This window comes from Abramis brama, assembly GCF_963993115.1.
Source record: "Abramis brama genome assembly, chromosome: 5".
Classification (NCBI taxonomy): domain Eukaryota; kingdom Metazoa; phylum Chordata; class Actinopteri; order Cypriniformes; family Leuciscidae; genus Abramis; species Abramis brama.
Window position 1 is genome coordinate 48,028,033 of NC_139967.1, and position 27,323 is coordinate 48,055,355.

General features: G+C 35.9%; 1 protein-coding gene across 3 annotated transcripts in view; it reads left to right on the forward strand.

The window, feature by feature from the left end:
- The first annotated feature begins 1,300 nt into the window (after positions 1 to 1,300).
- znf618 (zinc finger protein 618) overlaps positions 1,301 to 27,323 on the forward strand; it is a 44,271-nt gene continuing 18,248 nt past the window's right edge. For 2 of the 3 annotated variants that reach the window (XM_084114359.1, XM_084114361.1), the window contains exons 1-7: positions 1,480 to 1,850; positions 4,545 to 4,623; positions 14,549 to 14,822; positions 21,416 to 21,493; positions 22,015 to 22,062; positions 22,238 to 22,327; positions 25,855 to 25,926. In XM_084114359.1, coding sequence (XP_083970485.1) covers positions 14,582 to 14,822; positions 21,416 to 21,493; positions 22,015 to 22,062; positions 22,238 to 22,327; positions 25,855 to 25,926 — 529 coding nt within the window. In that variant the 5' untranslated portion in view covers positions 1,480 to 1,850; positions 4,545 to 4,623; positions 14,549 to 14,581. Of the gene's footprint in view, positions 1,385 to 1,479; positions 1,851 to 4,544; positions 4,624 to 14,548; positions 14,823 to 21,415; positions 21,494 to 22,014; positions 22,063 to 22,237; positions 22,328 to 25,854; positions 25,927 to 27,323 lie in introns of those variants that run through there. The other variant, XM_084114360.1, reaches the window with a different exon arrangement.

The following is a 27,323-nucleotide window of genomic DNA, read 5'->3' on the forward strand; positions in this document are numbered from 1 at the left end:
ACAAAAAAAGGTTTTATAAAACTGGGACTGGTAGCTCGCGAGCGACGTGTTGGAGACCCCTGCTGTAAATAATCCCTTTGCAATTCTAATAGCATTGGTCGTTTCCCTGTGTGTTTGGCTGTATGGGCCATTTGGGCTCAATGGATTATTTAAATGATCATTTGGGTTACAATGCGACTAAAGACAATACACACAATCTTGTCAATGTTGCAGTCAGTAACTGTACGGTTTTAAGCATGAATGCTAGTTTTCTCTGGCTTGTTGGTATCTAGTTCAAACTGGTTTTAACTAAAAAAATGTGTTCTCAGGATAATGTTTTTTTTTAATATATATAAATTAACTAGATTTAACTAGTCCATGCCAGCTTGAGTGCATATAGCTACCGTCACTAAAACAAAACATGAACGTCCCAAATACTAGGAAACTCTCACAATCATGTATTTATGATTTCAAAAATATATCCTTTTTATAAAAATGTTACACATTAATTAAAGATGAACAATACTTCTACAGCATTTATTAATCTTATATTATCAACAGACATTAACTAATACATTTTTAAGGTCAAAAGTTGTATCTAATAATATTTCTTAATGCACTGTGAACCGACATGAATATTTTAATTAACTAACATTAACAAAGGTTAAAAGATGCTGCAAAAATATATCACTCATTGTTAGTTTTTAGACAAATAAGAGCTTATTGTAAAGTGTTACCAATAGATCATCATGGGTCTAAAATAAAAACAGACAAAAGACAATCTGGGTTGGAGGGTAAAGAGCAAATTCATGTTTTGTTTTCATTTTTGTAAAAAATACTACAGGATATGAGGTGTGTGAGGTTGTATTGGCAAGCTTCTAAATATGAGAATTCACAGAAACACGTTTTTCTTTGTTTTTTCTGAAAATTGGAATTTGCATGACAAATTTCATGAATTGCATTTGTTTCTGTCCATCCTCAGACTGGCCGCTAGAGGCGCTGCGGGGCGAGGAGTGAAGAGGGGAAACAAGGAAACAGCACAGAACACATAAAAGTCCTTTCATTCGAGCTTTGCTATTTCCATGGTTTTTGCTACAAAAACGTGCTACTGATATAATTTTTATTTTCTATAAATCAAGGCATTAATATTTCCCTCACTACATGTCTGTGCATCTCTGTAAAGCATTATGACAAAAATCGGGCTCTAGTTAAAATTCAGGCAAAAAAACGTGAAACAAGTAACTTGTGGGTCTAACAGAAGAGTTTTTTTGTTTGTTTTTTTTCATTCAGGCAGAAGAAAAAGAAGTTTGGTCATAAATGAAAAACAAAGAAAAAAGAAAAAAAAACAAAGAAAAAAAAAACTTGCTTTGCATGGACAAATTGACTATTGCATTGAAATCCACAGGTAAATGATTTTGCTTTTCTAACCCAAATGCCGGGCCAGCTGACGTGATATCAGCTTCATAAAGGCATTGTGTGAAATTAATGCATTTGCAAACTGAGAAGAACCTGCCCTAGCATGATGGCGGATGAGTGTGTCCGTGGGGCAGACCGCAACATTTCTATAGCATCGAGACATCAGGAAGAGAAGAAGCAAATTCACTGAAAACAATTTCTGGAGCTCTGTTTCTCGAAGAGAGAGAGAGAGGGAGAAAGAGAGAGAGAGAAAAAAATGCCCCGGAAAGACCCGCTCGTTTCGTCATTTTGAGACCCGAAGGGGAGGATTTCTTCATTCCCAGAAAATTTCTCCGCATGACCCGCATCATTTTGGGAGGAAACAAAGTGGCGCGCGCGTCTTTCCTCATTCACAAATGATACAATGTAACGGGCGCTTTGATCGCAATCATCCGGAGCTCGTGTTTGTGCGCGCGGTAAGATCGAATCCCAATTCTCTCTCAGATGTGATCTGAATGTGTCGTGCACTGCATGGATCTGGTGAATTTTTTTTTTTTTTTTTTTCTCTTTTTGCGGATCTGCTTTCGAAATAAAGTTTTGCAGCGAGTTAGTGTTGCAGTGAATTGTTGCATGTGTCCTGCAGTGTGTGTGCTCGTATCGAGCCGAGGCTTTTGCAGCAGATTTGTGGAGTTGAAATCAGACGGGGTAGGGTAGAATCTGAAAACACAAAAAGCACACGCAGCAGCCATGTTTGCTGAATTTTCCTGTGAATTTTTGGAGCCCTACTCTTCTCTGGCGACGGGAAGGAGAGCTCGTCTCGAGCTGCTCGCTCGCGCACTAAACAACTTCACGCGCTGAACTTTGATGCAGGTGAAAGTGATGGAAGTGTGATTACTGAAAGACAGGTTTATTTTCGATGAAAGCAGAGTGTAAATGTCGTTTTCGTTTTTGCAGCGAAATTAGCGCCCTCTGTCGGGAGATATTTCGAGAAATTAAGAAATTGCAATTAATTTTGCTTGCAGGCATATTTATTTTTTCTACATATTCGACACTTCCTATTATCTCTGTGAATTAGACTGATTCGTTTGTTGTTGTTTCAGACAAACTTCTTCATGCTGTTTTGTATTATTTTTTTAAAAGAAATATTTTATTTTTATTTTTGTAACGCAGCAAATTTTCTCAGTGTGTTAAGAAAACAAAACGTCTTAAAAGGACAAGCCACTCTTTCCAGCTGGCATTTTTTCTTTCACACACATATTGATTTTTCTGTTTTCTTTTTGCACAGCCCAACTGCAAATATAGTAATGATCAGTGAGAGCTGAGAGGGTGTGCAGATTGCAGAATGGACGGGATTTTGTTCCTGTGTCATGAACAGAAAGCAGTGAAATGTAATGTTCACACATGTTGGTGTCGGAATGATTTTTTTTCTAGTTACACGAGGGAAGTGAGAATATTTTTAACTTCCTTTTACATGCACTGAAAAGCAGCACTGCATGTAGCAGTTAAAAGACATTTTTGAAACATATTCAAGTATATTGTGAAAATTGAAGGAGAAAAAAAGTCATCAGTTTTTTTTCTTTCTGTTATTAAAATAAAGTCATTTTAGTTCGCTGTTTGCATTAAATAGCAATTTCCTGTTCTGTGCAGCAGTCTTTTATTTTCTGTAATTTTCTGTCAGCGGCTGAAATTTGATGACAGGTCCTGTTTTTAATTTCATCTGTCTGGAGGAAAAAAAAAATCAAAACAAAGATATCAGTGTACATTTTCAATACTTGTGCCTGAAAACAAAATGTATACATGCGCCACTGATAATAATTTAACAGTCACTGTAATCATTGACAGACTTGCTATTTAGATGGACAGCCTATTTGTATGTGGAAATATAGTTTCTCTTACTTGTGCTGAATACACACGAGACAAATGCAGTATGCTTTATGACCTGCTGTTTTCATCATCATCTCATTTTAGAAAAAGGGGCCCAGCATGTAAGAGGCTTTAAAGGGATAGTTAAAAAATGAAAAATTCTGTCATTTACTCATCCTCATGTCGTTCCTGTATGGCTGACTGACTTCTGTGCGACACGAAACGCGCTCTGAAAAATGCTGGGGTGCAAAACGGATTTGGACCCCATTGGCATTCATTGTATGGACAAATACATTACAAAAGAAAGTTAGTCATGCAGGTTTGGAACAACATGAGGTTGAGTAAATGATGGAATTTGTTACGTTTAGGTGAACTATTCCTTTGAAGCAAATGAACAAAATGTCAACAAAAAGAAAATTGCAATTCATCTTTAGTGGGCTCAAAGTCTGAGAGCACTAGTGAAAATGCGTCTCTTTTGCATTTTTATAGTTTCATGCAACATTAATTCCAAATTCAGGCAAGTTCATTTACAAATGTTATTATCAGCATAACAATTTTAGAGAGGTTGAATTGGAATATGTAGATGAATTTGTGAATTTTTTTTAGTATTGTTGTTTCGCCCTTTTCTTTAATGACATTATGAACTCTGCTAGTTTTTGCAAAACCATGTTGCGTATCGTTTCAGAATGATTTTGAGCAGCCTCCGTGTTTCAGTAGGAACATGCTGACCTTTTGTACAAAGCATCATGATTTTGTGCATGAATCATCATGTTTTCAAGGCTCATGTCACAAATGTGACCTAGAATTTTTTCTTTTGACATTTTAAGAATCCTAAAACTTTATTGTTAAGTTTACAACTGAAATAAATCCCAGGTTTCAATGTGTCCTTAGAACTTTGGAACCACATAAATTCCATTAGTCTTCCCCCCCCTCTGCTTTCCTAAGGAAAACAACATCGCTACATAAATGTCAAAGCATGATTTTTTAATGCTTTTTATGCTGCGGTTTAATTTGAGCTGTAAATGGCTTGGTCGGAAGTAGCATTGAGCTCTACAGTGGTGAATCAGGCTTGTTTAGGTCAGGATTTTCTGCTCTAACACCAAACCCACACTCTGCCCTCCAACTGTTACTAATCTAAGAATAGAATTTTCATGGAAATTTTCAGAAGCATGCCTTTCCCCCTTTTGTGTAATAAATTTAGGGATTTTCCATGCAAGGCGTCCGAGCTCTGTAATTTTCCACTGCATTTCAATGTCAGTTGATGTAACTTGGAACAAGTGGCTAATTTTTAACCCTTTTGTTTTCAGATCTTCCTCTTGTTTGGCTGATTTCAGGAGAGAGGGCAATAGAAGAGAGCGGTCGACTCCTCGAGCTCTGCACCTCAAGGTAAACTGCCTTTACTCAGGACGTTTCCATCAGCGTTTCAAGCCATGTGAGGTAGTTGACGGTGGTCTTTCCGTTTTACTCGCTGTACTTTATGATGACTTGAGCTTTGAAGCTGCTAAAGGACCACCGTAGACGTGCCGTAAAGTAGTCTGTACCGCCGTGCGATTATCTTTGTTTGAAAAACAGACCCAAATTAAAGTCATATTTCCTTTCCTACTGTTTTCAAATATCATTCCCCAATTGAACTGCTGCAATTTTTTGTTCTCAGTGCAAGTCATTTCTCAGTCATTTCACAGCTTTGGAATGTTATCAGCAAATAGTTTGTTTTTTTGTTTTTTTTAATCAAAACTTTTTTTCTGTTCTTCACACAAAGCTATTGTTTGGTTTCAAAGGACTTGGAATATGGGAAATGTTTGTTTTTTTGGTTCGGTTCAATTTATTAAAAAATGCATTTCATTAACATAATGAATTTATGCTGCTCTTTGATGTTTTTTTTATTTTATTTCTGAATTCAAATGAATTTTAATAGGCCCCTCCACACCCCAGAAAATAAAAGATGCATGTTCTCATATCATAATGAAGAATAGCCTTTTAGTTTTGCATAATCACCGAAGATGCGGTAGCATTTGCAATTGTTTTTCTTTTATCCCGAATGGGAGTCTATGGCATCCCTATGATTCGTGAATAGGAAAATGATGCACACTTATAGAGGTGGTCCTAAATAATAATCTGATTAACTCTATAGCTCCACCACCAGTTAAAAAATTCTTATTGATATAACTTTTGAATGCCTTTTTGCCTTTTATGCCTTTCATGCTGAGAACAAATAATGCCTTTCGTATAGACTCCGCCCCTTTACAGTAGTCGCTGTTTTGAAATGTACTGTAATCCATTTTTTTTCACCACTACTATTTAAAATTTTGTCAGATTCTTACCCAAATTGACTCAATGATCACTGGGCCAAGCCACGCTGAAATGACTGAACAAAATGTTAATATTAATTTTTGTTCAAAAGTTATGATGATGTGAAGCTAACCGTATCGACCCAAATTAGATTATATGTTATATCTTGGCAAAACTTTGATCTATTGAAATAAAATTTGGTGTACTTCATCAGCACCTTGATCTGAGGGTATGTTCCAAATTTGGGAACAGCGCCACCTACAGGCCATGAGATTTGAACACTTTTGCTCATAACTTTTGAAATGTTGATCAGAAAATCTTGTCTACGGGTTAAATCTTGATCTTGGTGTTTACAGGTTTCTTGGGTCATGCAGAATCCACCAATACCAATTTTGCTAGGACCATTAATTCTTACACAGGTGTTACCAAAGTCCCTTTCAAGGAAAGTCTGTTCACTTGGCGGCATATTTCCGCTGTTGTTGTAAATGTATATTGAGGACCACTGTAGACATGCACGACTGTGTTAAGGTCAATTAACACTCTTAAAATTATAATATGATGATTTGATGACCATTTCAAATTTACTTCAGGTTGTAAAATGTGGCGTGACTTTAATATTTAATATATAACGGTTAAAATAAATTTTTACCTTGAAAAATATATTTTAAAATGTCTTTGAAAATAATGAATTAGAACTGTTCAAAGTGACACTGAGTGAATGACGAAAGTATATATTTTTGGTGAACTATTCCTTGAAATTCTTCATAAAATGAAGCAACTAAGCTATAAATTAACGCAGATGATGCATGCTGTGTTTTCCTTTAAATCCTTTAGAAACTCCATTAATGTCCTGCTTTTTCCCAAAAGCAATGAATACAAAATGACTCTCTGATATTGCGGCTCTGTAGGATAATGCTAAGCCCAACTGCCTTTATGTATATTTGTGCCTTATTTTTTATTCTGGTAATTATTAACGTTACATCACTCTGGAAACTTGATTTCATAATGTGCTACATTGACTCCATATACTGTTTGTTGCTCATAGCAAACTCTTCCACTCTCGCTGCTAAACCGCCACAGTTCAGAGGTCTCCGAGAGGAAATTAGTACCAAATTATGGATGTGTGAAGGGATTTTTTTGTATTGATTTGGAAATTAAATGGCAAAAATGAGTTGAATGAGTTATATTTCTGTATACATTTATATAATTTCTATTGCTTAAAATATTTAGCCCCAAAAAGTTGAAGTAATGTCTTTTTTTTTCTTCCAATATACAGTTTTTATTAACTAAAACTAAAACCATGAAAACATTACTTAAATAAAACAACAACAACTTTATCACACAATAATAATGTTGATGTAGTTTGACGACCAATGCCAACACATTCAATAAATGATATTACACCGTTTAATTTAAAGACTGTCAATAACACAAGCATAACAATTGCTGCAATTCAATATATATTTTACATAATATTTATTCAAATAAATGTGTGTTCCGGTATGCCTGCATTTAGTAGCTGTGTTCTCGGCACTGTCAAAATAAAAGTCCCTCTTACAACACTTATTGGCCAAACAGAAAACGTATTGGCTGATGCCTATCCAATAATTACAACATTTATAATAACAACAACAACACAGGAAATCAAATCATGCTAGTAGCTGTGTTTTGGATCATATTAGCTGGTTTCTAAAAACAAACCAACCACTAGCTTACGTTTCTCTTGGTTTTAAAAACACAAGAATATGTCTGTCATTAGTCTGGAGTTATGGTTTTATGTTTTTTTTTTAATTCGTTGAGCTGCACAAGGTAACTTTGCTCCAGTGACTCCTCACACACACTAAACGTCTGGACATACGTAAAGCTAAGCTATCTCACGCCAGTCTGACACCTCCTGCTTAAACCCAGAGTCTGAAAGATCACTTTCATGATGTTATTCTCAGTACAGAAACAGTCCAAGCCCTTCTGCAACGTGGGAATCTCAACGTGGGAATCTCGGTCTCATCTGCCCAACCTTGCCTCAGGACAAACTGCCACCTAATAAGCATTAATTCATTTAATTATTATTCTTTTATGTTGGTAGAAACTTGTGACATCCTTTCTTCTGTGGAACATAACAAAAATACTATCAAAGTCTTTGTAATCCAAAACCAGCCTTTTATTGTATAGACCAAAAACAAACAATAAAAAAAAATAAAAAAAATAACATTTAGCCATTTTCCATGAAAATCATATTTTGTGTTGCACAGAAGACAGAAATGCAGACAGGGTCGGAGCCACTGAGAAAATGACAGAAATTTCAGTTTTGAGTTAACAATCCCTTTAAGCCATGGTGATTATTTGACAGATTTATTTTAATATTTAACCCTTTAACGGCCACCTTTTGAACGTCTGAATTTAAAATGATTGCATTGGATTACAGAGCTACGGTTGAGCTCTTTCTGAAGACACTCGGAAGATTATTGCTGACGTGAAAGCAGTTCTACAAAGTTTACTGTAAAGCAAATCTACTGAACTAAACATTTATTTTATATAAAATGTATATTTTACAAAATAATTTGGACTCGAATCGCTAGAAAATGAAAGCCATGTGTCTAACCAAGTTGTGTTCAAAGATTTGAAGTTGATATCACGAACAAATGAGCTCGCTAAAAGGTTTTAAAGAAACATTTTCCTGGTAACACAACGGCCAATTTCAGAAACGGTTTTCACAGGATTAATTTAAGCGTTTAATCTTTCGAATAATACATAATTTAGGATGAGATTACCAAGCAATAAAAGCATGCCAACTGCCTTGCAACCAATAATCTATTTTGTTTTAAAATTCAAATAATTCTTTACATGTTTTGTTTTGTTTTTCGTTTGTCTTTATTTATAACTTTTGTTTCTTACTATTAAAAGGTTATTTTATAAGTTTTTTCTTTAAGTTGAAAAGGCCAATTTGCTGTTCATACAAGTCATTAAAACTTGTGATTATCAAGTTATATTGTATTGTGCATAATATGCATATTTTGTCATTATTTGGCATGTCCTGGTTTTGCTTTGAATGGCAGATCTCACTCAAACTGACATGCGATTGTTCACGACTGATGATCCATGTTATCCCAGCATGATTTGTGAAATTTCCAAAGAGCATCTAATGTGCTTGAGTGGAAGCAAGAAAATCTGACCTTTTGCACAAACATGGCCAGTGTCGCAAATGTGCTTGCATTAGAGAATCTAAAAGCAATAGTTCACCCACAAATGAAAATTCACTCATTCACGGCATTAAATGTTCTGTGGAATACAAAAGAAGCTATTTTTTTCCCATTCAATGAAAATCAATAGGTTGCAGGACTTTCAAGCTCTAAAAGTACATAATGTATAATATTTCACTAAATATAAAATGTCATTGCATTGTTAGCTTGAAAATGAACATAAGCATTGGTGATTGGATCGACATCGGTTGGTCATAGTCTCAGATATATTGGTGATCAGCATTACTTTTTACACATTGTCGGCTAGTGTTGTTGTTAATAGCAGAACGTTTACATCTACATCTGCTCTGTGGAGTATGTTTTTGACATTTTTGGAATCACTTTATCTGACAGTCCCGTTCCCCATGTACATATATGTACTCATTCTAGCCATTACAGTAACTGGGTAATACCTATAGTACTAACCCTGAACCTAACCTTGACCCATGTAGTTACCTTATATTAACCAGTACTCTCTGAGGTGAGTACACTGTAAGTACACGTACTGTAAAATAAAGTGCAGCCACATTTTTCATGTAGTAATTAGTCGTGTGCATGTTATGTCATGGTGGACTGTGAGTTGCCGTCGGCTTCTTGATGGCCTTCTTTGGTACGGGTCTTTTTGCTCGGATACTTTGGAGGGTTGCCAGTTCTGGGCAGATTTATAATAATTGTGCTACATTTCCTCACCTCTTATTATTAGTGGCGCTTGCTAAATCCCATGCACTCACGCTCCGAACGCCCTTGAATTTTGGATTAAAATTTTGCATGAAGCGCCACTTGCATGTTTTTAAATTGAGTCTTAGTCGTAGTGCTGTCAAATGTACTTTTTATCATAATTACTCAAGCTTATACTGCTTGTGCTTTCTTTTTCATGAAGCCGGTTTCAGTTGCTACCTGTTTTTTCATGTTTATCACCATGATAACTTGTGTAACACGGTTCCGGAGCAGGTTTATTCTGGTTTAGAGATTGCTTACCTAAACTGTGCCGATCAGTTGTGCAAGTGACAGATATCACAGATATGTGCATTGTTTGTAGTGCAACCTTATGTTTTTAAAATGATTTGTTAGTCTGTTTGAGTGGAACATGCAGTAGGATTGTTAGGGAAAAGGTGGATAGCGAGCGTTGTGAGCCCGCTGGACCAGATCTAAACCAGGCTGGGTTTGTATGGTTTTGTCAACGGCATTCAAGTCTAGTTTTAGTCAATGAAAATACTTTTTCGTCATGCTGCATAATCACGATTTCATGGCTGAAATTTATAATGGCAACGATTGTTGTCATTTGAGAATTTATTTTTACATTTCATTCATTTTTGCACTTTCACCTATAAGCACAAATCAAGACAATGTCAATCATGGAAAGCATGGTTTATTTGACCTCACCTAGTTCCCTGGTTTATTAAAGGCTATCAAATGAACTCTATATTATGAAAACAGGTAAAGCTTTTCTCATTATATAAAACAGTGAAATTCCTAATAGTAATTCCAAATTGCTTAAATGTTTTTCTGTTAAAACAGCAGCAAAAAAGACTTAAGACAAAATGAGTACGTGCATTTACTCAGCAACCACGATCGCAAAAAGTCGAGTTTCATGTTTGTATTCCTTACAGTTCATCACTGAGAAGCTTAGAAGGCAGATTTAGCCGCGTACAAACAGCGCAATCGTCTCGTGACAGAACACAGACTGGCTGAAAGACACTTTTATTTAACCAGCATATCTCGATTTGAGATCGCTGAACTCCAGCGTTCATGTTTGTCAGTGTTTTCAGATCATCCGTATAGAGAGTGTGTGTGCTCAGGGTTGCCAGATTGCAAAGACAAAGAAAAACACCGCTCAGAAAATGAATCCATTTAAGATAAAATCTCTGATTGGGGGATTTAAACTCTTGACATAATGAAAGCTCGAAGAGACTTGTAAAAACAGTCTATAATATTTTGTCTCCTCTAGTTTCTATTTTTAATTACATTTTATTCTCGTCTTTTTTACGATTTTGCAATGATATAGTCACAGTTATTCTTTAATGACATTGGTGTCTCGTCTTAGTCATTTGCTAAGCGCTATATAAATGAAGGTGACTTGACTTGACATGGGAAAAAGCTTGTAGACAAATATTTTTTGTCATGGTTTTCATTAAATAAAGTAATTTAGCTGATGGCTCTTACTCTTAGAAGAACGGGTTCTATGTAGAACCTTGAATGGTTATTTTAGGCGCTTCATATGTAGAAACTTTTAGGGGTTTCCTTCATGGGATCAGTTTCTTGGTTTAGTTTTAATAATTTTGTTTTAGTTTTATGATTTAAACCATTCATAAACACACTATCTCTAGAAAAATGTTAAATAAGCATTAAGCATGAAAGTATTATGCAACAATATTGTTACTTCCAATCGCGTAAACCGATAACATGTTGATGACGCAAAAGAATAGATCATGTAACCCTGGCTTGTCTCAGTCTTCATCGGGTAAAATAATAACTGTGCAGGTTATAAAAATAACACCCAACCGCAAACATGCTCTTCTTCCTCTGATCTCTGAGAAAGACACGGACGATTAAATCTCTGAGGGAAAAATAATAAAACATCCAATAAAACGAACAGGTGGAGAATGTAATTTTGAATACAGTCATTTTAAAAATTTATACTTCATATATTATAGTGATAAGCAACCCTAATATGAATTAAAATATATAGAAGTAATAAAAACACAACACACAAAATTGTAGGAATGTAATTATTTTATATAAATGTATTGGTGTGTGTCCTTTATATACTGCATATCTGTGTGTGTGTGTGTATGTATGTATGTGTATATATATGTATGTGTGTGTGTGTGTGTGTGTGTGTGTGTGTATATATATATATATATATATATATATATATATATATATATATATATATATATTATACATGCATGCATGCATGCATATCCCTCCAACCCAGACCAGGTTCAGTCTTTTCATCTCCTGCTTGTTTTGCAATTTTGATTTCCATCAAAAATTTAATCAGGGCTCAGCGCTGGCCTGTGTGCTGCCCTGAATTTCTAATTTTAGTCTATTCTTTCAGGATTTATTTTTTGTATAATTCAAGAGCGCTTTTCAATATCTCCCAGTTATTAAATTTTAATTCGGAGATCATTAGCATATAAATTGAAAAGGCTTTTCTTTTTTTCTTTTTCTTTTTTTTTTTAGGTGCCCACTCTTTCAGATGAAATTTAAGAGGCAATATTTCTTTTTTTCACTACTTCCATTTAAATGTAAAATAGTAAAAATAAAAGAAAAAAATAAATAAATAAACAAAAAAGGAAATTATTAATTTTTTTCACATTACCCATTTTTATGAAAGTGGTACAGGCGTGCCAGGGTTTTTCATGATGGGAACGTGTCAGTGTATTCTGGTTCAAGGAAACTAGGGCTGTCGGTCTAATCTCTTCCAGTCATCTCCTGAAATAGCCTGAGAGTAATAAATTCTCATTAGGTGACACTGTTGAAATTCTCTTACCACAGTTTGGAGTTGGTTTTGAAAAATGAATTGGTGAAAGAGCGCACCTGTGCGTACTAATAATGCCTCCTGGCTCTTTTGTGAAGGACATGTAATTAAGAGGTGCTATCTGCACTGTACCATAGTGTGTGTTGGCTTTTTTTTTGTATTGTTTTTTTTTTTTTTTTTTTTTGAAGAAAAGTAAATAAAAAAAATGATTGCTTTGTATTTGTTTTAAATTTTAGCATTTTAGTCATGACAGTAACGTTTCAGTCAAGGCATGTTAATTTGGTGTTTTATTTATTTATTTACCTTTTATTGTATATTTAGATTGCTCTTTCTATTAATAAAAGGTCTGTAGCACGCGAGGCTGGAACCACGTTTCAAAAACCAGAAAGACGTAAGCTAGTGGTTGGTTTGTTTGTAGAAACCAACTAATGTGATCCATAACACAGCTACTAGCATGATTTGATTTCCAGTGTTGTTATTATTATAAATGTTGTAATTAGTGGTTATTTATATATTGGCATCAGCCAATACGTTTTCTGTTTGGCCAATAAGTGTTGTAAGAGGGACTTTTATTTTGACAGTGCTGAGAACACAGCTACTAAATGCAGGCATACCGGAACACACATTTATTTTAATAAATATTATGTAAAATATATATTTAATTGCAGCAATTGTTATGCTTGTGTTATTTACAGTCTTTAAATTAAACTGTGTAATATCATTTATTGAATGTGTTGGCCGTCGGTCATCAAAAACTATATCAACATTATAATTGTTATTATTTGTGGTGATATACACTTTTTTTTTTTTTTTTTTTTTTTGACCAATAAGTTGTTCTGTTTGGCCGATAAGTGTCGGAAACAGGACTTTTATTTTGACGGCGCAGACAACTTGGCGCCTAAATGCAGTATCATTCATAAATCCTCTCCCATGGCCTCATGGGATAGTAAAGTGTCCATTGAATACTCACCACAGAGTCTCGGTGGAAGTAGTAGGTCATCCGGGGACTTTTCACTACTGTTTTTTGAATACTATGCGTTTAGACGTACTATTTTTTTATTTTTTTTTGCTGTGCTGTTTCTTGCATACTACGTAGTAGGGAAGTATTCGATTTCAGACACAGCCATGGTTGTAGACCTGAAAAAGAAAGCTGGTTGTAAAATAATAAATTATATTCTAATATCCTTTATGTCTTTCCCCCTCACAGTCACAAGCAATTTTATCAGCTGATGATGTTGATGAGCCAAAAATAGTGATTTTATGCATAACTCAATTTCATGTTTTGTGATATTTAGCATTTTATTTTTTGCATTATATTTTCTCTTTCCTCCTCAAAGAAATCTCCACTGGTAGATGGAGCTGTAGATTCTGTAGATTGCAGACACGTGTATCAAGTTGATTTTATTTCTCTGAAGAGAGTTCTGGGTAATGGGCATGTACAGTTGTAGTTCTCTAAAACATAAATCTCCGCTATTCTGAACTGTTATGAATGTCTCCCACACAGAAGGGAAATATTGTATGCTTCAAAACAGTTCCTCTGCATTACACAATTCAATGTTAAATTAGATAATGCTACTGTATAGAGTTTCTGAATTTGATTGCTTCTAGTTCTTCTCTAATCTTGTTCTTATTGTATTTTAATAGTTTACAAGACATGGATTGCCCCAAATTCACATTTGGGCACTTAAAGAGGACATATTATGCTTTTTAACATGTTGTTCTTTCTTTAGTGTGTAATGTTGCTGTTTGAGCATGAAAAAGCTCTGCAAAGTTCCAGTTATTCTCTATATCAGTGTCAATGTTACTCCCTGAAACGCCTTCATTGTAGTCTTGAGTTTCTTCCGGGAACGAACACGTCACAATATTCCTCATTTAAATAATTCATACGCATAATAAAGGGGCGGGGCCTGGTTGAGTTAGTTAGTAGTGTGTTAATCTGGAGGTTATAGAAAGGGTCGGGACATTTCCCAAACACACTCGAAGCGCTCGACCAATCACAACACACTGCTCCAGCCAACCAATCAGAGCACAGTGTGCTTTTCAGGAGGAGGGGCTTCATAGAGACAGGAAGTAAACAGAGCATTACTGACAGACTGGGAAGAGAGGAGCTGCAACAATGGAGAATATGAGGAAAAAAAGTAAAAAAAATATGCTTAGTGAGCATTCAAGCATGAAAACCCTTATGCGGTAGAGCCCCCCCCCCCCCCCCCCCCAATAAAAAAAATTAAAATAAATCAAGACTTTGAAAATGAGCATATCAGGTCCCCTTTTAAATGCCGCCTCCTGTTTTTGTTTTTTACAGTTTCCTTTGCTCTTGCTGAGCAGTCGTGGAGTCATGAGTTGTCAGGAGGTTCCTAACCCCAGCCAGGAGCCGAAGGACACAGCTGTGGTCCCGACTGAGGCAGGAGCCACGCAAGCGGTCCCGACAACCTCCCCGAAGCTCCCCTCAGTCACCGTAAAGACCGAGGTGGCGTCCACCGCCGAGTCTGTGGCCAGTAACGGCAAAGCGAGTGACGGGAACATACCGGCTGAGATCTGTGTGGTTTTGGGGAGCTCTCGCAACTCGCAAACACAAGGTATGAAATAGTTTTTAGTCATGAGACATTCTACAAATGGGTGCCATGTGTATCCCTCATATATACACACACTACTTGTCAAAAGCTTGGAATTAAGTTGTAATGATATTTTACAATACAAAACTGTATTTTCATTAGTACATGCAACCTTGGTGAGCAGAAGAGACTTCTTTCAAAAACCTTTTTTTATTTATTTTTTATTATTTCAAACTTTTGAGTAGTAGTGTAGGTGTAAATGTGACTTTATTAGTGAAAAGGTTATGCAAACTTGAAGTCTCCACCTTCTTTATTACTTTATATTCTGTTTTATGTTTGTCAGGAATGATGTCATGATTGATGATTGACAGATTTGTTTGTGGTGAAAACCCTGTGGTGAAAATCAAGCTTTTAATGTTTTTTTTTATATGTCTATGTGGTGTTTTTAATATGCTTCGGATGAGACTGAGGTTCTGACTCTCTGTGGTCATTAAAAATCCCATGGCACTTCTCATAAAGACTAGGGGTGTAACCCGGGTGTCCTGACCAAATTCCCTCCATTGGCCTTTACATTCCCCATCCATTAAATTGGCTCTATCACTCTCTCTCTTCTCCACCTATATCTGGTGTGTGGTGAGCGCACTGGCGCCGTTGAACTGTGGATGCTGCAAACTGGTGGTGTTTGAGGAGAGACCCCAACATGATTGTAAAGTGCTTTTTACAGTAGTACATGTGAAAGTATGGAGGTATTTTTGGTGCAAAACTACTGAACGCCTGTGACAGTGAAATTTGTAGTTGTAGAGAATAGCCACACATGTGTATCGGTAAATTTGAAGTCACAGAGAGAAATGTTTTAAGAGTTGCAAACTTGTAGACTTTTTTTTATCTTCCACAAACACAACACAACAGTTACACCTTCTCAAATTCTTCATTGCAGGTGCACAAATCCTATTCTACAAATCACAAATTAAGAAACTCATACGCTCACATTTTTGCTACAGTTGCTGCAGTGAATATGGTGCAAAACGCATTTACACACCTGCATCAAAAAATGTGAAGTCACGGAGAAATTTAGCTCATCTGCAAATCAGTATGTGAATTCATCCAATGAGAGTTGCACACTTGTAGAATATTTTCTCACAAACTTTTCTAGCACAAACACAAGTACATAACTACAGCTGCTTGAATCTGCTGTGACGAATCTCAAACACTGTTTTTCGCTTTCAAGTGACAAGTTTCGCGCGCTCTCCCTTTTGCATCAAGTGCACCGTGAAATGTGGGGCAAAAGTGAGTTGTGCATCTGTAGAGGCAGTGGGCGGAGCCTACATGAATATTCATGAGTTTCCCTGGCATGCGCGTGGAACTGCTCATTCTAGTTCACGCTCCTCGTTTCTCAGCAGGTTTAATGGATTATTTCAAAAAAGGTAAATATAGTTTCAGCGCGAACTTAAATTACAGTTGTGTATCGTTTTGTTAAATTTGTTAAATGTTTTTATTAATTCGTCACTGACTGAATGATTGCTGGCATTCACTTCGTGTAGGCCTATATACAGTAGCTACAGAAAACTTCAACTCGTCATATAAATTGCACCTTTCGAAGCTTTAAAACTGTGGCTTTTACTAATTGTTATCATTTGTTGATTGCAATAAATTAAATAAACCATCATAAATGTATCTGTGGGCTAACACTTTTTAAAATATATATAATATATCTTGGTGTGATTGTTCTTAAATTCTTGTTCGTTTAAATAAGCCAAATTATTTAAGACCAAACTCAAGAATGAATGTGTTGCTTTAATACATACATACAATTTGGATTAAACAAAATTGTATGGACAAAAGTGGATAAATTACATTTGATACAACTAGGTTACTTTAAATGAGAAACAAAAAAACACTTAACATTATTTTACGGAATATAATAAGCCACCAATTTGATGTTCTAAAAAAATATTTACAAGCATACTGGCAAAATAATATAACAATATTATTTTTAATGTTTTGATTGCAAGGCGTGCTTGTGCTGGTTTTGATATAATAATATATACACTGTTCAAAAGTTTGGTATTAGTAAGGTTCTTAGGTAAGGTACCTCTAAGGTACCAAGACTACATATTTCTGAAAAACAGTAATATTGTGAAATATTTTTATCAACTGTTTTCTATTTTAAAGGTGCATTGCGCAACATTTCATGTTAAAAATACCCGTTTTTCGAACCCATACATGCTTAAACAATTGCCTGATGGGCTGAATGAGCCCTTCTATGATCACTGCGATTGCCTCTATAATCCTGTACAGTAAAATAAATAAGAGGGATTCGGGTCGGAATCGACTGGGCGTGACGTCATGCGCGTTCACGCTCACCTGGCTATGTCTGGCAGGTTTGTGTATTCGCCGCCATTATCCGCATCAGCGAAGACAACTCAAGCGACTTTTGCAAAAGTAGAAGATGGATTCAAAGAGACCGGCTTCTAGTTCATCCCAAACCCCAACGCAAACTCCACGTAACCGCGTGCACAACTCTGGTTGCAGTTTCGCGTGTAGCCAGAAGGGGGCATAGTTCTGCAAAAACTCAGAGACTTGCGCAATGCACCTTTAATGTTTAAAAAAAAAAATATTGTGATGGCAGAGCTCATTTTACTCTAGATTTCAGTGTCACATGACCCTTCAGAAATCATTCTAATACTGATTTGCTGCTCAAGAAACATTTCTGATTATTATCACAGTTGAAAGTGGTTGTGCTGCTTAATGAAGTGTGGAAATTGACCTTGCCTGCTATAAAAGTATAACATTTCTTAACCCTTATGTGCTGTTGGGGATGTTTTCATCCACTATGGGGTATTTTTTAGTCTAAATTTGGCCATAACTTTCTCTGTGTTTCAGCAAATGGAATGATTTTTGGTGACAAATCTTATTTTGACACATATTTTGGGAAAATGCTTTGAAATTTTTCAAAAACTCAACAGTACACTGTGGGCAAATTTACTACCCTTTCGTTATGTTTGTGGCTGAAAACAGCCACTACTTTAAACTGCTGTAAAAATATATCAGATAAATATTTTTTTCAATTTTTTTTGCATAAATCTATTAATCAACCTCAGTCCTGCTCAAAAATACTAAATGTTTAAAAAAAATTCAGGATTTTAACTCTTTAATTGCCAAATTCGTAAATGATGTCACTGATTTGGGAAAAAACACACACAAAATGACTCATTTTCAATATAAAATGTGATTGTGGACTGGATTTTTTTTTACCTTTTATCACAGTCTTGGACATGTCAAAGATTAGAAACAACATTGGTTTTGATGCATTGTTAGTTTTTGTGCAGCATCAGATTTTAACTTTTTCTCCCTCATTTACTGTTCGTGGCTGTTTTTGCCCCATTGACTTCCATTATAACCACATTTTTTGATTGCAAAGTCATGACACCATATAATTATGCATTTTTGATTGTTGGTGGTTTTCCCTGTTGGGAAGAGGTAAAATTTGTAATTTTTACTGTTGATAACCAGGTGGCACCATTAACCCTTTAGATAGGCCTGTGCAAAAAAAAGCTTAGTTTCTGGCTTTTACATGGAGTTATATGGAGTTTATATGGAGTATAATAGCATAATAAAGTGTGTGTGTGTGTGTGTGTGTGTGTGTGTGTGTGTGTGAACTCACCTTGATGCATCTGAGAAAATCAAAATATGCACCTCAGCTCTCAGAACTACATGGAGTAAACAAAAACAAAGTAAGTGTATTTATGCATCTGCTGCCTTTTGATGGTGAGAAATGCAGACTAAACAAAAACAAAGCAAGTGGATTTAAACGCGTGCATGCAAGCCTGCTGGTCATTTGATGGTGAGAAGAGCAGCAAGCAACATGAGAAAGGGCTTGACTTGTAGTGAAGTTTTAGAGATGATTATGCAGCCTGACCCCTCCAGCGAGCTGCATGATGTATCGTCTTCCCCCTCTGACACCACAGACTCAGGAGAGTCAGATCCTGATTTGGATGTGGCACCCTCATCATCCTCTCTAGCTTCCACTGAAGGCGAGGAGGATTCGGAGGATCCTGGATCTGGGTAGATTGGGAGAAACGGCGAAGTGTGGTTTTCCACTAACGCGGAGACAACTCCCTTTCTTCAGCCTGCCAGAGGCGTGACTCCAGGGCCGACGCGCTATGCCATCACAAAGCATAGTCATACATGTTTGTATGACTGTACAAACATGTATGTGTTGACGCAAGTCATGCTGACAATGAGGTCAATCATCTCCTCCGTAAAAAACAGATTGAACACGGAATCCATGTTCTGGACCTTTGCGATGGCATAGCGCGTCGCCCCTGGAGTTTTTTTTATTTTTTTTTTATTGCAGTGACATTCAACAAATGATAACAAAAGACAGTTTAAAGCATTGCAATGTACAGAGGAAAAGCACAACGAAATGAACGAGTTGAAGTTTGCTGTGCTTTATATAGGCCTACACGAAGTGAATGCCAGCAATCATTTAGTCATTAACGAATGCACAAAACGTGCAAACTAATAAAAACATTATGAACTTTATGAAATGATACACAATTGTATTTTAAGTTCGCGCTGAAACTATATTTACCTTTTTTTTAAATAATCCATTAAACCTGCTGAGAAACGAGGAGCGTGAACTAGACGCAGCAGTTCCACGCGCATGCCCTTATTACGTAAAATAATGTTAAGTGTTTTTTGTTTCTCATTTACAGTAACGTAGTTGTATCAAATGTAATTTATCCACTTTTGTCCATACAATTTTGTTTAATCCAAATTGTACGTATGTATTAAAGTAACACATTCACGCTTGAGTTTGGTCTTAAATGATTTGGCTTATTTAAACGAACAAGAATTTAAGAACAATCACACCAGAATATATTATATATATTTAAAAAAAAAGTGTTAGCCCACAGATACATTTATGAGGGTTTATTTTATTTATTGCAATCAACAAATGATAACAATTAGTAAAAGCCACAGTTTTAAAGCTTTGCAAGGTGCAATTTATACAACGAGTTGAAGTTTGCTGTATCTACTGTATATAGGCCTACACGAAGTGAATGCCAGCAATCATTCAGTCAGTGACGAATTAATAAAAACATTTAACAAATTTAACAAAACGATACACAATTGTAGTTTAAGTTCGCGCTGAAACTATATTTACCTTTTTTGAAATAATCCATTAAACCTGCTGAGAAACGAGGAGCGTGAACTAGAATGAGCAGTTCCACGCGCATGCCCGGGAAACTCATGAATATTCATGTAGGCTCCGCCCACTGCCTCTACAGATGCACAACTCACTTTTGCCCCACATTTCACGGTGCACTTGATGCAAAAGGGAGAGCGCGCGAAACTTGTCACTTGAAAGCGAAAAACAGTGTTTGAGATTCGTCGCAGCAGATTCAAGCAGCTGTAGTTATGTACTTGTGTTTGTGCTAGAAAAATATACAAGACATTTGTGAGAAAATATTCTACAAGTGTGCAACTCTCATTGGATGAATTCACATACTGATTTGCAGATGAGCTAAATTTCTCCGTGACTTCACATTTTTTGATGCAGGTGTGTAAATGCGTTTTGCACCATATTCACTGCAGCAACTGTAGCAAAAATGTGAGCGTATGAGTTTCTTAATTTGTGATTTGTAGAATAGGATTTGTGCACCTGCAATGAAGAATTTGAGAAGGTGTAACTGTTGTGTTGTGTTTGTGGAAGATAAAAAAAGTCTACAAGTTTGCAACTCTTAAAACATTTCTCTCTGTGACTTCAAATTTACTGATACACATGTGTGGCTATTCTCTACAACTACAAATTTCACTGTCACAGGCGTTCAGTAGTTTTGCACCAAAAATACCTCCATATGAAAGCGCTATATAAATGCCTCATTCATTCAAACCATGTGTAAATTCATAAGTCGACACCATTGCTGAGTATTTTCTCCTTAAAACTGCAGTGAACCAAAGACAGTCTCAAAAACACGCTTTGAAATCGCTGGTGTTTCTGACGTCACAAACTACCTTGTAACCAATCAGATCAACGTGTGATCGTCAACCAGTGGATCTCTGAGCTGAGTGAGTGAGTGGAGGCGGGGCTCATTTGCATATTCATAGAACTGCCGTATACTAAATGAGGCAAGGGTGTCGAGTTATATTCAAGCATGAATAAAAAAAATTCAAGGAAAAAATCCTTTAAATATGTCATTTTGGTGATCAAAGATGAGTTTTAAGGGATACAGTTATTGACTACAGGGGAACTTATAGTGTCATGAAGCACTACATTATTAGATATTAACATGATTTCAGTGGCGTCAAAATAAGGCACTTGCAAAACAGGAACACTTATCGGCTGAATTGATCATTAATAAATGCCAAATTTCGGCCATGGCAATAAATATTGGTTGCCCGTGATTTTATATAGTGAGCAAATCAGAACTGAGAAGTGGATATTTGCAGAAATATCTGAATGAAATCTTTTTATTTCTCTTTCCAAGGAACACCTTGTAGTTTCACAGCTTGTGTTAAAGTGTAAGCCGTGTGACCGGCCCGATGGTGTAACTACACCTTACTAACACTTGAAACACATTTGTCTGATCTTTCCATTCTCTCTCTTGCAGGCTCTTACATCTGTGGAGTATGTGGCAAGAAGTACAAATACTACAACTGCTTTCAGACGCATGTCCGAGCTCACACAGGTGCCGTCCCATTCTTGACCTACTGAATTTGATTTAGGATAGTTGTAAGTTCCCAGAACTGCAAATGAAGTTTACAATAAACGGACTAAACGCATCTTTCTATCATATTGATGGGTTCTCACAACAGCAAACATCTGACTCACAAACAAATGACTCTTTTGAGCTGGTTAATAAAATATATAGAGTATTTTTCTTCCACACACATATTGTTTTGCTTCGGAAGACATTGATTCATCCGTTGGGGTCGTATGGATCACCGTCACAATCAAATTGTGTGTTTTTTAAGTGCAACTGAGCGGCAGCCATTCAATGGCATTATATGGCCTCAAAGAGATGCATTATTTTCCTAAAAATATCCATTTGTGTTTATCTGAAGACAGAAAGTCATATACATTAGGGATGTCATGAGGGTTAGTAAATGATGAGAGATTTTTCAATTTTGGGTGAGAATTTTCAGAATCATAAAATTCCTTACATAACCAGTTTATAAATCAGTCTGTATTTTGTGTGGTTTTATTTAGAGGCCGAGGGTACGGCTTCAGGAGAAGGAGCATCTCTGGGAATCAATAGTGAGTTGCACATTTTCTTATTCGTGGGACAGATATTTGGGTAATTGTCCTGGAATTTTCTAAATAAAGTGGATAAAACTTTGTGACAGAGAGAGTTCTGTCCCATCATCTTGTCACACAATGATATCTAAAGTTTCTATTCATAGAAGTCTGTTTTTTCCCCCCCCTAATCCAGGTTCTTTCCGTTATACATGTGACGTATGTGGGAAAAAATACAAGTACTACAGCTGTTTTCAGGAGCACCGAGACCTCCATGCTGTTGATGGTGAGATGTTTATTCCCTCTTTTCATTTGTAATATATAGTTCTTGGTTTACTATAGTATGTCAGGAAGCACATGGTTGCTGTCACAGCTGTTTGAAATCTCTCAGTATTTAGTTGATCCATGTATGGGTAATTTGGTTTTTACATTGTAAAACCTATTGAGAAATATCTGTTAAAAAGGGCAGAGTTGTAGAAAAGACCATATAGACCTAGAACAAAACTAGACACTTTGACATTTCAACCTCAAACCTTTCAGTTCAGGCGCTTTAATGAACCGATGAATGAAATTGAAATCGCTTGATAGTCTTTCAAGGTACTTTCCACAAATATGGTAACAATTACTTATTTTGTAATCACAAATCCCATGGTTTTTGTTGGTTTAACTATTATATAAAATATACCCCAAAATATAGACAAAATATTACCCTGTTGCTGCTTTGCACTCCACCCCCCCATTTTTTTTATTTTTTTTTATTTTCATTATTACATTATTACCAGGATCAATCCAATGCTTTTCTTTAAAGGGATAGTTCACCCAAAAATGAAAATTAGCCCATGATTTTCTCACCCTCAAGTCATCCTAGGAGTGTGTGACATTCTTCTTTCAGACGAATACAATCGGAGTTATATAAAAAAATTCCTGGCTCTTCCAAGGTTGATAATGGCAGTGAATGGCTGGATTTGACGCCTCTCGCGGTTCAAACACACAGGGCTGGGCAACCGCGTTCATCATTACGTTGTGCGTCAAGTTCAGGTGTTTCTTTTTTGGTGTAAGTCCTGGTGCAAGTTGATGCGGAAATACGATGCAACTATGGCCGTCTGCCGGAAGCTAGTTATTTATTTTAGTCGTTAAAGTTTTAAATATGGATATTTGTCTTACATGAACGCATCGCTTCACTTCAGAAGGCCTTTATTAACCCCCGGAGAGCCGTTTCGAGCACTTTGATCATGAATAGATGCGCTTTGATGGACTTCCAAAGTCATCCAGCCATTCACTGCCGCTTGGAGGGGCCAGGAATTTTTGTACTATAACTCTGATTGTGTTCGTCTGAAAGAAGAATGTCATATACTCCTAGGATGACTTCAGGGTGAGTAAATCATGGGCTAATTTTTATTTTTGGGTGAACTATACCTTTAACTTATGGATAATATACATTTGAAACTAGGACCAATGTTTGGTTAGATATTGAGTGCTATTGTATTTAGACATGACACAAAGTTTTTGACATTAACAAAATTTGAGGTTTGCTAAATTCTAAATTTATATTGCGTTTTAAAAATGGCAAACCTCATATAAAATGCTGAAAAAATAAAACGTCTCAATGTATTTAGTTTCATCTCCAACATATTACATTTTGGTTGACGGTCAACATTTTCTGAAGGTTGAGTACTGATAAGATAATATTTGGACTATATTTGTGGAAAATGTCTCAATTTAAAGGGGAAAATATGAAGAAAGCTGCCTTTTTTTTTTCTTTTTTTTTTTAAGCTTGTCAATATAACTTTTATCTAAACCATTCCTAATTAACAGAAACAAACTTTGTTGATCTTGATCCTTCAAAAAAAATTTACCCATAAAAGCTGATGGTAAATATGTATAAACATCTTGACATTAATTGCTGATCATAAATTCTTTGTCTTTTATTATTTTCTTTCACTAATGAAGCGAGGGCTGTAACTCCAGTGGCAATAAAACCGCTGACATTTTCATGAAAGATGAATTGTGACCCATGCTGGCAAAATGAGTGGGAATGCACACAGGATAATGTTGAGATAGAGGCAAAACAAGTGAAATATGTAAATTTTGGTCGAATTTGAGCTTTTTTTTTTTCTTTTTTTTTTACAAATATGAGAGCATTAAGCCCTCGTCTAGCGATCTGAATGCTCCAAATGGCAATTAAACATCTAAAATGATCTTTAATTGTACGTTTCCTGAGGGGAGTACCTTTCCTTTGTTTTAATAATCCATGAAAAAATGTTTTTCTCTGCTCGCTTCTCGACACCTGGTGCACAAGTTTGGTATCGTTGTAATTCCAACTTTGTGAATCTTCTCAGTGAATTCTCGATGGCATGAGTCTGAACCAGTGAAATGTGATTTTCAAACTCGAGCTGATGTAAACAAAACCAGCTTGTTATTAACCAGTCACAATAACGCCTTCGGTGATTCATCGAAACACCCGGTGGTGCACTGTCATATCGGTGAACCTGATTTCAACAAGTGAAACATTATCCTGGATCAATGATCTTGGAACAACATTCCAATCAACCAATCAGATTTGAGGGACAAGTTTACAGTTTATGTCAAGTTTAGGCTTACAATCAGGGTTTGGTGCTTCTACATCAACTATCATTTCCCTCTGATTTTAGGGATAACTTATGTGTAGGGTTAGTGATGGGGTTAGGACTAAATTTACGGACAGGAATGTTGTTCCAGGATCAACAAAATATGTTGCACTTGGCAAAATCATGGTGACCTTTTGATATCTTGGAAGCGTCCATCCTCTGAAAACACGAAAAGTAAACACGGCAGAAATTTCTCATTTTCAAGCTTTTAATTCAATATTTCATTGATGTATGGCTGTTTTGTAATGGATATGGTAGTGAGAGTGCTCCGTCGGTCTGCGAATCTTGTCGGAGCAATTGAAATGGAGCATTTTGCTCAACTTATTAATGACTACTTCAGTGATAATGTGCCACCACCAAAACAAGATGATTGTGGACATTAATGTAGCAAATCTTGAACAATGGTTGGGCATGGACACAATATGAAACTGACATATTAAAAAGGACTTTTTTAACTATTAACTATTCGATCACTATTAATCTGATTCTGGCCACACATCCATGAAGGAAAAATCATGAGAATTTAGTCTTTTTTTTATTTTTTTATAAACTTGTTAACATGAGATGGGCAATTTGTTATTTATTGTTATTATTGATATTTTATTGCATAATTTTTCTTCATGGGTAGCCCTTAACCAGTGACACGCTTCTCAATCTGACTGTTTGGATAACAATGTTAAATATTCTTCACATAATTATTTTCATATTATTTTCAATTTGGTGTTATTACCAGTGTTTTTAAGGTATGTTTGCAAGGTTAGGTCATTTTTTATCAGATTCTAACAAATATACATAATTGTGAAGTTTTTTTTTTTGTTTTTTTTTTAATGGAGAATGTGAAAATAACTAGAATTCATTTGTGAAAATCTGCTCATTCTGACTCCTTTTGCCAGCATGGGTCACAATTTTCTAAGATGGTGTTTGAGATGCTATTGATGCACTATCATCTTCATTAAAGTCTCATCTTCCTCTGCTCTTGTTCACGGTTTCACTATTTGTGATGTCAAAATACTAGTTTTTAACATTGGTAACACCTATGGCATGAAATTATTGATAAGACCCTCATTGGGTGAACAGTACTTTTATGTCATCCTTAGATATCTTATACACACACACGTAAGAGTCTGCTAAAAGGTGAAAAGGCTTACCTACACTAACTTTGCATCCTCTTTTTGTTGTCGTTCAGATCCATATGACCATGTGATACCTGTAGAAGACCTAAAAGAGGAGACTGAATCATACCAGAAAATGGGACCAAGTAAGAGTGCTCTAAATCTCTGTGACTCGTGGTTCCCTTACTTGTCGGTCAGTTTGATGCCGCGTCAGTAGCTGATATTATGAACTCAACCCAGGAGTGATGACTTCGGATGACCAAATACACTGCAAAAATCTGTAAAAGTTGAGAAAACATGATGCAGCTTCAAAGTTTGCTCAGCTTATGGAAAAATTGTTGTTTCAATTTATACACTGCAAAAAATAATTGTTGGTTTAACTTTGTTAATCTGGTTGCCTTAACTTTGAGTTAGTTTAAATGAGAAACCTTTAAATTGCAGTTTGTTTGATGGATTTTTTTACAGTGTAGAATCATGCAAATTAGGGCTGTAGCTATAGATTATTTTAGTAAATGAGTATTCTACAGATTATTCCATCGATTAATCGAGTAATCGGATAAAAAAAAAAAAAAGTGCGGTAAAAATAGATCCAAGTTAACAACAGCCTTTAAGATAACTTAAAATACAAATATATAATAACAAGCAATAAAAATTGGTTCAAGTAAAGTATCAAAGTAAGTAATTATATGGGTTTTATTGAACAACACTGTTAAAATACACCCATGTAAAATAAATGATATAAACTAATATAAACATAACTTATTTACATAAATAACAAATGCCTGCAGAGGGTGCCAGCGGCCTGGTGTTAGTTGTTGTTACACTGAGGTATGATCAAATCCTTGTTTAATATTGGCCAAACAACATTTAATTCAAATGTCAACTTAACCTTTAATATTTGGCCACTTCTGTAGAAATGCTACAGCCACTGTAATTTCTTGAACAAGAACATGTGCACATCAAAACATGCAAACTCCGAGCAAGAGTTTAAACTTTTATTTTGAAATCGCGATGAACGCATATTTAGAATCGAGGAATCGTTACAGCCCTAGTGCATATCAATGTTGTTGTTGTTGTTTTTTTTTACATGGGTATTAAGTACACGAGTGACGTATGAAAGTTTGTTTGCAAAATAAATTATTAGTTAGTAGCCAAGTGTTACATCACGACCATGGAAACATCAGGATTCTGAGTGAAACGGCTTCTGGAACAAGAACAAAGGGCGGGGCTTAATTTTGTCTGTGGGGAATTGATTGGATGGTTGTGGTTTGCTATTGGTGGATCTCATATGATTGACAGGTTGCTCCGCCCTCATCATCAGAGAAGAGAAGAGATGCTGCAAGAGGGAGGGGAAGTTATTCTGATTCAAGATTACGAGGCACATGAAAAATAATAATGATGTGCACGGATAAATCATTTATAATAAATACTGCAATATTCCATAAAAATAAGAATTGTCAATTATGACTTCATGGGGACTTTAATGGATAAGCTGCTGTATGATGCTGCGTTGAAGTGGTTTAACCCCAGTTCCCTGAAAGAA